We start from the raw sequence: 12,997 nt of genomic DNA on the forward strand, positions 1-12,997 counted from the left end.
TATTAACAAGCTTTAACTAACACCTGCCTTGATGCAGAGTTGTGCCATGACCATCTTTCCATTTTCAGATAAAAATAAAAGTAACCATTAGGCACATATTGAAGGTGTATTACACAAGCTGGAATGTCAAACATGTTCTCCCCCTCAGATTTACACAGAAAAATAGCACAGCAGCAAATAACCTGGTTCTCTGTTCAACAATTATCTTGTTACAAGCATTTTCAATGTACATAATGTCACAACATCAATACCTTATCTTTAAATAATTAGGTAAAAAAAGGCCCCCAGTATAACCATTTCTTATATAGCCAAGTTCTCTCTATATACATCCAAATTTTAAAGATACAAATAAAACATTATACAGGATTTATAAATGTTTAAAAATTTGAGGCTTCAGAATCATGGTTCCCCAAAAAGACCTGGGAAAATCCACAGTCTGACAAGGTAGCAGAGAAAACTGGAAAAAAAGGAGACAGACACAAGTTTGCTGCCGTAACAATTTACTAAACTTGCCAGTCATCATAGTGATGTCATCAGAAATAACAGTTTAAGCTGGAAATGAGGAATGGTGGTTTCATGTGTTGATCTCAAGTGCTGAGTTGAGACAGGCAATTCAAGTATTTCCTATTTGATCCAAGCTCATCGTAGCAAAGTGGTGCAGAGGAGAATTATTTTACATTTTTTCCATACATTCGATCAATGTCCATTTGATAATATGCTGTGAGCTCTTTGCGTTTGAGCTTGAACGCATCTGTCACCAGACCAGTCTCTGGGGTCCAAGGATCAGGGCTCAAACGAATCTTCACTGGTATTTCAAACTTCTCCAGATTAGCTGCAAGGAGAAATATTTTGAATACAAAACATAACTGTAACCATTTTGCTAAAATGAAGAGCAAAAGGAGAAATCATTCTCACAGACAAAAGCACGAGACATAAATGAAGTGCTCCTCTAAACCCCCATGGTTAGCTTTGATAACCTGTGGGGTCACAAGCAGTGACAGGATCCACCAGTAACTGTTCTCCAGTTTCCACAGAAATACTGGAATAAAGCCCAGCTGTTCAGATATCTGTGCTCCCTAACTTCAGAAAAGCATCAGTGCATGGAAGTGACATCCTCAAAACATACACTACTGTACCAGTGTTATGGTACTCATCATCTGGACACAAAAATCTTAAAATCCATACTACTTAAGCCTGAAAAAATAGGGGGGGGGTAGTTGTTTTTTCCCCAATAGTCCTAAATTGATGAAGGAAATTAAGTTCATATGGCAGCTGGTCCCTGTCCTGAAACAGAACAGTGTTCTGCATGTTACACACTTAGCAAAAAACACTATCATTTGCAAGAGTTTCTGCTATGGTTTCAGATATAAGAGAAGAAAAACAACTTAGAAAAGTAACCAACAGATGAGCAATAATCTCAACAAAACATCTATTTTCAAGTTAAATTTCAAAAATATACACAGATGCATAGTTATCCTGTGCAATCTGCCATTTTCAGATTGCAGAAGAGGTGCAGAAGGACACTGATGTTTCTCTGCAATGACTGTTTTGTGCTGTTTTGCAGTTGCTCAGTATCACAAAGAGAATGTGTATGAAAAATTTAACATTCCCAATGACCATTTAAAAAAAACATTCTGTGGTCATAAGTGATAGCTTTATGAAAAACCTCAGTGATTAGGAATGGCCAAAAGCAAAAGTAAGGCAGAAATTATTCCAAAGAACAAACTATCACTGTGCCACTGTTTCATTCTGCACCAGAACAGCCTAACAGACTATGACCAATTAGCATGAAAAAGATACAGCTGAGGAGGAAGTATAATCGACACCAAAAGTATCACAACCACCATTGTGACTGTCCACTGCCTCTCCCATACCAGAGCTCAGCAGAACCAACCCCAGCTGGCAGATGGCAGGGTTGGAACAAATTAGGCATTTCTTCACACAAACGTGGCTGAACTGTGCAACTCTGCTACAAGATACTGTGGATACTGATACAGAACATTTGAGTAATTTTCAAGTGTGACAAAAGAGTTAATGGAAGGAAAAACCTACTGAAAGTTACTATCTGCAGAGATGCTGCTTTAGTTTTGGAAATCCCTCAGATGCAATTAACACACAACACATGCCATGGATCTATAGGTAACACACATTATTTTTGGACCACCAGCTAAGGCCAAAAAGATACTTCAGGACATCTTAAAGAACACCAGACACACATACACCCATATATACAGGGAACTGAACTTGTTAAGTTTGTCCTGGTTTATATTCTTTCCTCAGCTATTGGCCACAGTAAGAGAAGTTCCATGAACCAAAATGATGCAACTCATGTTTCGTTGTTGGGGTCTTTTGGTATAAAAACTTCGTATAGGTTTTATGAAATATACACTCTGGGAAATCTTTTTAGGGCCTATACTTAGCTGTTTCACAGACATTGCAGTCCACAAGGTTGATAATATCTACCCAGCCACTCACCTGCCATGGCAGCCTCAGCTAGCACCTTCAGTACCTCTTTTTCCATCTCAGGACTGTTACAGATCTCTTCCCAGGTTCCTTTAAATCCTTTTTTTCGAGCTAGTTCTGCGAGCTCCTTTTGATTTGGCACAACAAATCCAATGACATAAGAATGGAAACTGAGGAGTACAATATACTTTAGTATGAATTTAGTAAAGTAAACAAGTCTTCAAAAATAACATTTCAAGTTGGGTGGGTTTGCACTTTCATACAGAGATATTGCTCTCAACAGCTGGCTTTTGTTCACCTGATAATATTTCTGAAATAGTACACAGGTTACTTTTACCTGCTTAAAAATAAGTAGAAAGAGAAGCTACTTACCTTACAGTAACTGGATTGCTTCAAGGTGTGCTGTCCATATGCATATTCCACTGTGTCTCATGCTCAAAGCTTTGGGAAGCAGTTCCCATACGGTGTCAATGCTCCCTGCCTCTCCTCATGTTTTGCATCCCGGTATGAAGACTGGTGTGCGGCTTCCCTACCTCAGTTTCCTCTCAACTGCAGAATCCAGTTACTGTAGAGGAGTAGAGGACTGCAGTGAAGAGGGGTTGGAGAGCAGGTTGTGGAATGAGCATATGCACAACACATCTCAAAGAATGCCTGCTTCTGTAAGGGAAGTGACTTCTCTTTCTCTTTTAAGTGATTGTCCATACGCTCACTTGACTGTTGGCAATCTTTGTCTGCTCCTGATATGCCCAGAACATATGAAGCTGTGATCTCAAAGTCTTTGGAAAACACTGAAGCACAGTTCACCTTGAAACAGGTATTCAAGATTTTTCAGATGGTGTACAGTTTAGGGAAAATGTGAACAGAGCCTCATATAGGAGTTCTACTCATTCTAACAAAGCCCTTCATAGAATCAGAGAGTTGAAAGCAAACTCAGAAGATCACCTAATTAACTGACCTGCTCTGAAACAGTCAGATATATGTAACAGATGCTTGTCTAAATCTTTCTTAAACATGGGGTGAGTGCTACCATCACTGCTTCATTGCAAGCTCTTCCTGATGGCTATTCCTGACTCCTCCTCTCTGCAGCTTACCTCAGAATGGTCAGATGTTCCTCTCTTTTCCACAGAAGCCATTTATTTATTTACAGACTGTTACTTTTTTTCCTTCTCACCTTTCTAGTCTTCCTTCCTTTTTTATGTTTATTTAGGAATTTAAGCAGTGCCCTTTCCTCCTAAATCATGTATTACAGACCTCTGCCCAGACATACCCATTTTTCTCCTGGACTCTTTTCAAGTAGTCCACCTTTTCAGAAGCACTACATATGAAAATCAGACTCTTTGATGCTTGGTAGAGCAAAAAGATCATTGTGCATCTTGTAGGCAATACATTTGTTATGCCATACCTTCTAATAACTGCATGGCACTTGTTGACTCATGTCAGCTCCAACAGGCTACCAGGTGGTGGCTCTGATCCTGGCCTTCTGCAGTTGAGGTGTAAGTATAATTTACAATTCCCCTCTTTAACCTGACTGTTTTCAAGCAAATCTCCATCTAGCCAAGCTTGCTCTGAATTCTAATCCTATGGCTTTAGTTCTATCTCACCTTAGCTACCTACAGATTTATTAGATCTTTTCAACTCTCTCTTTCATCAGACAGATCATTAATGTAACATACAGAAACTTAACCCTGGTATGGAGATTACTGTAGCTTATCCTTTAAGGTCTCCAAGATAATTTTAAAATACTAACTCTAAATATCCTTTTGGTTCCTGTACATTAAAATTTTCTCCTTTGTTACTGACATGAATAATAATGGGCCTCTGACAGCAGTTGTGAAGACTGCAGCAGAATCCACTACAAACACAGGCTTCCCTGTCAGCATCATCACAAGCTCTGCCTACTGGCTGCCTTGAAAACATTCTCATTTTGCTCTTACTAAGAATGTACTTAAAGAATGATTTCAGATTAGTCTCAGTATCATTACTGCTTGCATCTCACTTTCTGCTTTTGCCTTGGTCTGATTTTCTTCCCCATGCACACTCAGCTCTGCTCTGTACTGAACCCTTGTAACTTCATCCAGGCTCTCCTCTCTAATGTGTATGTATTGCATATGAAGGCAACCAGAAGAAAGGACTCTGCCTCTTTCATCCCTGGTTCCTGTAGTCTTTTGACATGCTTAAGGTCAAGTCGAGCAATATCACCGGTGTCTCCACGAATAAACAGTATACAGAAACAATCAGTTGACTGGGTAAGCATTGAACTTTCTGATTCACCTAAAATTCAGCCTCTTGAGTAGAAGTATACTTGTTCTGGACAAGCAGGTTCATCCAACTGTGCTTCTTCCTGGAAAGAACACCACAGCTCCTGGAACGTGCAGCTTTTCATCCTGTTTCACAATGTTAAATCTTCACTTGTTACAGTTCAAATGCTAAAGCACTGTTTTGTCTCGAGAAGTATCCTGAAGAGTACATCTTCTCTCTAGAGCAGTTACTTCCCTCTCCACCGCCGTTCCTTCTGCAGATCTTTTGCATTTGGTAGCTTTGCCAGTCTTGGAAGTCATCACAACAGCATGAAGGAAGAAATTTTCAGACTTTGGTCCCCAGGACCTCCTTAGCCATCCCTCCCATGCTAAAAGAATTTGCCAAAATGTCTGTCCTACTCTAGACATCCTCATTCCCTTGCTGTGCTTGAAATCCTACCCACGTACAGCTCTCAGACCTACAGTCAGACACATTTAGTGGCACTATACATCTGGTCCTTATCTCCTTAAGACTTCTGCTGAGAACTCCCTCAGGTGTTTTTTTACCACATTTGCTCATTTCTCAGGTAACTGAACTACTCATTTTCCCGAGGTGATGCTCAAGACCCACTTAATGCATCCTGGATGCATGAAGTGTTGATAAAGCAGTAGGAGTCTCCCCTGAAAGAACTCTAATCATGATTCCTTTCAGCAAACGTTTTATTCCTTATCATACTGAATATTTATATGTGAAGTCAATACAGCTTCTGAAGCACCAATATCATGCAAACAATTTTGATTCCCTATTGCCACGATCAGAGGAGCTTTGCACCCCAAGATCTAAAGTCAAATCACAGATATAACTAATTTACAAAAGTCTGCCCTCCTTGTCCTTTTGCATGGGGGAGGCAGAACAGCTACAAATGAAAGACTCCTCCTGCACAGGACATCACCCAGGCAAAGTATAAGGAGAGACAGGATCTAAGAGATCATAGGCACTGTTACAAAACTCTCTGAGCTGACTGCTGAGGTGAGCATATACCCACAATGAAATGTGCATATGGACAATCAATCAGGGAATCTGTATGATGTGGCTACTTATGCCACATTACACACAATAGCCTGGAGAAGAAATACAGCAGTAGCAAAACCAAAGTCTAGAATGTCTTGTCTTGTTTGTCCTTGATCTGGACTCGTTTGTAAATTACCTTTAAAAATTGCTCATAGGTTTTCCTGTTTTTAAATAATGGTCAAGACAGTCTATCAGAGTCAAGTGTCTGTCTGACAAGTGCATTTTAGCTTCCAATGTTATTTTGACCTGGCAAAATTAATACAAAATTTGATAGTACGAGGCCAATAGTGAACTTCAATCCTAGAAGAACAGAAATCACCTGTAGGAAGCTCCTTCTCCATAGACTACAGAGGGTGCTTGGAAAAGGCACATAACTTCAGGCAGTCAAAGCAATCAAACATGAGACTCACTCAACAGGTCCAAACCACAAATAAAGATTAATATAATGGAAATTTTCTCAGCAATGGCTTGCCCAATGCATGTTAGCCTACTGATCCCAAACTGTCAGGACTGAAGTTACAGGATGACTACCATCAGTCAACACAAACCACCACAGAGAACCAGGAGAACAACCCAAAAGTTAATTTTTTATTTATTACCACTGAGCAATTCTCTGGTATGCTTCTCCTGGCTTCTATCAAAAGTGGGGCTTTTTTAGCCATACTGGAAATCAGAATATATCTGATCATTCAAAAGCTCCAAAGTGATTTTTCAAACATCAAAATGTCAAAGAAAACAAAGACAACCTAAAGTATATTTATATGTGTAAGTCTCTATTATGCATAGGCAAGAAATTGTAGAAATACAAACTTCAGACATGCTTGAGCCCTTGTATGCCTCATTTATTAGTGCACACAGAAAGCAAAGAGAAAGGTCATTTGATCATCATTTATTAATTGTGTGTCTGCATAGTATTTAGAGTGTTTTAAGCTTCAGGGCTTCTGCTGGTGTATGCAGGGGTTAAAGAAAAGTAATTTTAACTCGCAAGCCAGCTTCTGGGCTGTTGGTGATTTTTTCTACCACCTTCCTCTGAAGTACCACAGTACTTCCTCTGAAGGACAGATTGCAACTAAATACAGCAACAAACAAGGTGTCTTAAGGCTTCTATAGGTAATAATCTCTAAAGTGCTTGAGTGATGTCCATTATTAATGCAGCCAGAACTCAGCTGCTTTTCAGATTGGGGAAGAAGGAATGAAAAGACTCATTATTGGCTTTTCCAGAAAATAATGAAAACAAATGAGAAAAAAAATAAACCCCACAGATTTCAGATGTTTCAGTTTTAATAAGGTTATTATTCCATTGTATTATATGTTAACTCTTTTTTCAATTGATTAAAAAAATGTCACACAATGAGTGGCAAAAATTTTTGCTTATGGCTTCAATAGGACAGACTAAGAACAGAGCAGTAAAAAAGTATCAGCTCCCTCTTACCTGCTTGCATAGACACAAATATTATCTACCAGTGGGAGATTCTTCAGAGCTGCTTCTACTTTGCCAAGAGAAACATATTCTCCTGCCTGCAGTTTTACAAGATCTTTTTTGCGATCTATTGAGGAAAAAAGGAATTAAACGTTAATTACAGAACAGAAAACTTTTAGACAACGATTTTAGATTTTTCTGAAATGCATCTATAAATACCAAAAGATAAGCTGACTCATGTTTGGTGAATGTACCAGAAACATTTAAAGTCAGGTTTCCAGACTCTGTATTTTATCAATCCATTGCTCACACCAAAACAAAAGACACTACAATTCCATGCATTTTCTGCCTTTAGAACAGCATTTCCTATATGACAGCACCATCATGTGCATGGAAGACAACTAGGATTATGCAAAAGCCAGTATTAGCTAGGAGCACATATTTTGTACTGTCTGGTACAGACACTCAAGGCAGAAAATGCACCACTTGGTGACATTTTCTTATTTATTTCAGGTTAAATCCATATATAAAGAGCAACTCTCCAGTTGTTACTTGAAAAACAACAATGGGAACCAAAAGTTAAGGCAAAATAACTGAATCTTATTGTACATAGCCCAAAGGAGACAAAGGTGAGGACAGGGCCTTACCCCCAAGGTGTGGTGGCAGCACCTCTCCTTCACCGTGTACTGTTGTGCTGCTTTGTGTGACCAGGCCAGGGGGGTTGTAGCTGTCTGACCTACCTGACCAGTGCAAGACAACTGCAATGGGACCTAAGATTTTTCTCCTATAATAAACCAAGTAAGCTTTGTTTTTCAGGATTAAAAGCTCCCTGAATCACCTACTGATTTTAAGAGACTCCTGGTCATTTATAAAGCACCTAATTTTGCACCTACAGGTGTCAAAAAACTATGAGCCTGTCACTGGCTTATGTACTAACACCTTTATCTCAGTATATTTTGCCCTGGTTCCTATATGATATAAGGATATTCTTATTAAAGAATGCCAAGATTTAAAAAAAGCTTATTTAATTCCTGAGCATGTATTACCCCAAGAGCCTTTTCACCAATCAAATTCCACACTTACACAATTATACAATCTCAGGCAGCTTATCTACTGAATTAGCTTATAGTTAATTTTCTAATTACTACCCTGTCTCACTAATATATGGAGTCACTGTTAAGACTGTTTCAAAAGTAACCAAAAAACAACTTCTAAAACACACAAACAAGCCTCCATTAACATATCAGAACCTCCCTGGGATAAATGGGAGGGCTTTAGACTGCATGCCAAGATATGGAGATTTTTTTGTTGTTAATTACTGTATTTAGCAGCCCTGAAAAATGTGTGTATATATACACATATGTTCACCTGAATTTAACTCACCAATAATTTTTAGACACCCATCATGATGAAACTCTCCAATGTCTCCAGTATGGAGCCACCTCTGCCCATTCTCATCAACAGTGAAATCTTTTTTGGTTCGTGCTTCATTTTTGTAGTAGCCTGCAGTCACATTCTGCCCTCCAATAAGGATCTCACCTCTAGGATATGGTTTATCAGTGTTGTAATAGCCACCTAAAACAATGGTTTTTTTAGTTAGCAAGATTTAAAACATATTACAAAGAAAAAATTCCTACTATTTTTACTATCTCAATATAGAACTAAACACTGTAGTAAGTCCTTAGCCAAACCTACCACTTGCCTAAATAGCTCATTAAGAGAGGAGATGGTTCCAATTCTTTTCAGCATTTAAACAGCTGTTAAACAGGTGTGTTTAACAAACAGTGATGTTCACACACATGCTGAGGCAAATGCCACCTCTGTGCAATCTTTCTGCCACGTACTAACACCCTCTATCAGTTCTACAGGCTCAAATAAAAAAAAAAAAATAAATAATTTTGCCTCACATTTTAGGAAAGAAAAAATCTGTAAGGTTTCCCTCTAGCCTAAACCAGCCTCAAGTATTACGTATTTCTACTCTACAATACATAAAAGCCTACAGTGAAAGGAAATCACCTAAATGTATTTCAAACTTTATGATATATATTTTACATAGCATCCATTAAGCTTCCACAACACGTGTCAATTTTTTAATGATTTTACTAATAATATTATGAAGATTATTTTAAAATATTTCTTAGTGGCAACTTAAGGTATCATACATGCACTTCAGCTGAAGTTTCCTGAATCCAGCACCTCTAAGGCACAACACAGAACCTGCATGAACACTGATCTAAATCAGGAAGAGGTACAGTGCTGTATGCATTTATATAATGTACATATACAAATAAGGTGATTGGAATAAAAGAAATAGTATAGTCAAAGAGAGTCATAACACTACCAAGTCAAAATCCCACCTGCATTGACAGCCTCTGTCTAGGCATTTCAAAGTTTAAAAACCACTGAGGAATTTATTTTACCTTTCTTCTCCCCAAGAGCAAGATTTATAGGCAAGAGTAGCATTTAAAATCTAAATAGCCAAGAAATAGTCTTCTAATTACTACTACTGAGCAAGGCCCAATTAAAAAAATACAGTTCTTACAAACATACTTACATACAAACTTCAATTTAATCACATACAGGAATTCTCACCTTCTTCCCAGTTCATTAACTTTATTTCACAACAGACCAAAGGTGCTCCCACTCTTCCTGTAGTGTAGTCCCAAACTAGAATTTTAAAAAGAGCATTTTTCAGAAAAACATTTAAACAAAACTGACGAGAAAGAAAAACCTTTTTTTCGTCATGCATCTTATTTAGTGAGAATTAACTGCTATTTATTTTGAAACTTTAATTCATAGAACAGAACTCACAAGAAAAACAATGGATTTATCAAGGTAATGCAGGTAAAATTCTTATCATGCCAAGAGAGTAGATGGGCTGCATTTACAGACACCCTCAGTTACTAAAAGGCAACTGAAACCATTGCGTTCTATTATATGAAATTAGAATCTGGTGCAGGCTTTTGCTTTCCATTTTCTATTTTCCTTACATCTCAATATACTCACCAAAATTTGAAAAAAAATTATTCAGTTCAACTGGTAAGTGCAACAGTGCCACGATCCCATTCACGTTATTATGGGTTGCTCCATCACAAACGAGAACATTCATTTTATATGTAGGTCACCAGCTTTAGCACAATGTGCCAAAATTAGTGCTCCTGCTGTTTCATACATTTGTAACAAGTAATTCCCAGGATTCCCCAATCGTGCCTGGTGGTAGGCACACACCAGAGGAACAGGCCATCAAAGACGGCACATGCAGGATGCTCAGCACGGATCAGAGCACACAGTGGGATTCACGGACACCAACCTTCCGTGATTGTTCCGGCTCCGGCCGATTCCGTCAGCCCGTACCCCTGTCCCACAGGGCAGCAGAAACAGATGTTCATGAACCGCTGCGTTGCTGCTGAGAGGGGAGCTCCTCCACAAAGCAGGATGCGGATTTTCCCACCTAGCAGCATTCGGACTTTCCGGAAGATAAGGCTGAAACGCAAAGATAAGAATATATATTTGCTGCTTAAGAACAAAATGAGACAATACCTAATTTTGTATCTGAACTGTAAGTTTCCACCATCTTCAAAAACACTTCTAAGGCATTCAAGGAAAATCCTGAAAGAGCAGCACACTGAAGTTTTCAAAAAGCTTTCTAAGCTTGTTTCCACATTCTAATTTAAAGAGGGGTTAAGTGTCTGCTTTCTCATTAAATCTTTGTTCTCAAAGTTCTGTGATTTTCTCCTAAAAATAATTCAAGTACACTGTATAAATTTTGGAACTACATTATCCTTTAGTCTCACTGAAGCTGGGAGTTAGGCTCAGTGATCCTTGTGGGTTCCTTCCAACTTAAGATATTCTGTGACTCCCTTCTGTGAAAATGTGAAGTCCACAGTTTTCTATAGGAATAGAATTCTCATCTTACCCAAGAATTATATAAATCTGTTATTAAATTCCTGATGAAAATAATGCAATAAATGTAAATTTCCAATCAGTTTATAGTTAAATAACACTCACTTGAATTATATCAATAAATATTTAAATCCATCACACAAACTACTGATTTGTTGTTTCAACTGACACTTATTTAGACTTCCTCATGTTCAGAGTGTCAACAATAAAGTGAAGAAAAGCACAAAAAGAAAATCAGATACTGCTCATGCAGTAAGACTTTGATAAGTGATTTTCTGGTGCCATTACAAATAAAGTTCACATTACCTGTCACAGAGTGGGGTAGTGTAACCTTTGGAAATCTGTTCCATTTTGTAATTGTAGGCCAATATAAATAGATTCCGCTGGAAACTCGTCATTTCATTCACTTTATTCATGACATTTTTGTAGATCCGATCCATAATTTCCTAGTTACATAAAAAGATTAACTTCAACTCAAAGAAACAGAAACCCTAAATTCAGTACAACAAAAAGAAAACATGATCTAGAAATTGAAGTACATTTCAGGTGACAACCAACTCCCAGGTTCCCTCCTCTTCCATTGCTAAGAGATACCAAGATGATCATAGAAAGGAGGAAAGCAAATGTCTGGGCAGGAGCACTAGTTAAACCCCAAGCTGCCTGCTGCCAACTCTCTTTATTCCATTCATTCACTATGATGATCAATAAATTACTAATTGAGTGGGAATCTAATCCCTATAGCTATTCTAACTTTGAAAAATGTTGTCACTCATATGATGATATCCCCAACATAAAAATACCAAAATTATTATTTTAAGCTAGTTTATCATCAAAGGATCTACCTTTTTTACTTAAATGGTCATTGCATTGATTTTGTTGTTAAAAACTGAATTATGAATCCACATTTAAAAACAATTTTTAGAATTATTTATCCTTCAGTTACTTACCGGGACAGCTGCCATTAGGGTTGGCTTAAGTGTAGTAACATCACCTTTGCTTCCTTTCTTTATTTTAGAGGACTAAAGTGAAGAACAAATTTACTAGCAGACATATTCAAGATTTTTAACATGAGAAACAAAATGACATATCTTTCAAAACAATAATTTTTATTTAAATTATATTCTAACAATTAAAGCTAGTCCAGAGCATCAGCCATAATCCCCAACACCCTGTTTCATGAACTGTAGAAATGAAGATTTGTTGTACTGTTTGTTTAAGAAATATTATAGAGATCTGAGTAATTTTTTTTTTTAATTTCTTTTTTTTTATATATATATCCTCTAAAGACTTACATCTACAACATACCTGGTCAGCCAATGTCTGGGGTGAGGAGTAACCGATGCGGCACCCATGAGACAGACACACGAGTTCAGCACTCAGCTCCAGAACATGGGCAAGAGGCAAGTAGCCAATATAGATGTCTTTTTCCCTGTGAAGAATTTGTGAAAGACAGGTTTATGTTGTACCACTAGAATCCTCAGATGAATCATTAAGCAAGATTTTCTCAGAGTTTACCACAGAAGTAGAGAAATTAGGAAAATGCCTTTGAGCTTGAGAACATATTTCAAATGATATGGGTTTTGTTTCACAAGTCCTGTACTATGTACTGTAAGTTTAAGGCATGAACAAAGGGAGATGTTTACTCATCCCAAGATGATTACTGGTGTGTTATGGTTGCAAAGGCAACTCTGTGGACAAGATCACAAACTGCACCAAACAGAAAGAAACCACAGAATTTAAACACTAACCAAGGGAAGTACTGCTTAGGGGAGCTTTCAACCACTCAAGTGCAAGGCGGCCTCACAGGCTTTTGTGTCCCAGTCTTACCCACACAGAGAAGATGAGAGAACAAACAGCACATGAAGTAGTTGTGTCATTTAGTGCAGTACTGGAAGATCCTCA

General features: G+C 38.0%; 1 protein-coding gene across 3 annotated transcripts in view; it reads right to left on the reverse strand.

Annotated features, from left to right (window-relative positions):
* Positions 1-483: 483 nt before the first annotated feature.
* Positions 484-12,997, reverse strand: part of ACSL3 (acyl-CoA synthetase long chain family member 3) — a 48,281-nt gene continuing 35,767 nt past the window's right edge. For 2 of the 3 annotated variants that reach the window (XM_064666540.1, XM_064666541.1), the window contains 9 exons: positions 12,401-12,524; positions 12,043-12,114; positions 11,402-11,541; positions 10,503-10,675; positions 9,785-9,859; positions 8,576-8,767; positions 7,205-7,319; positions 2,476-2,633; positions 484-832 (listed from right to left, as the gene is read on the reverse strand). In XM_064666540.1, coding sequence (XP_064522610.1) covers positions 669-832; positions 2,476-2,633; positions 7,205-7,319; positions 8,576-8,767; positions 9,785-9,859; positions 10,503-10,675; positions 11,402-11,541; positions 12,043-12,114; positions 12,401-12,524 — 1,213 coding nt within the window. In that variant the 3' untranslated portion in view covers positions 484-668. Of the gene's footprint in view, positions 833-2,475; positions 2,634-2,862; positions 3,029-7,204; positions 7,320-8,575; positions 8,768-9,784; positions 9,860-10,502; positions 10,676-11,401; positions 11,542-12,042; positions 12,115-12,400; positions 12,525-12,997 lie in introns of those variants that run through there. The other variant, XM_064666542.1, reaches the window with a different exon arrangement.

This window comes from Pseudopipra pipra, chromosome 10 (genome assembly GCF_036250125.1).
Source record: "Pseudopipra pipra isolate bDixPip1 chromosome 10, bDixPip1.hap1, whole genome shotgun sequence".
Classification (NCBI taxonomy): Eukaryota; Metazoa; Chordata; class Aves; order Passeriformes; family Pipridae; genus Pseudopipra; species Pseudopipra pipra.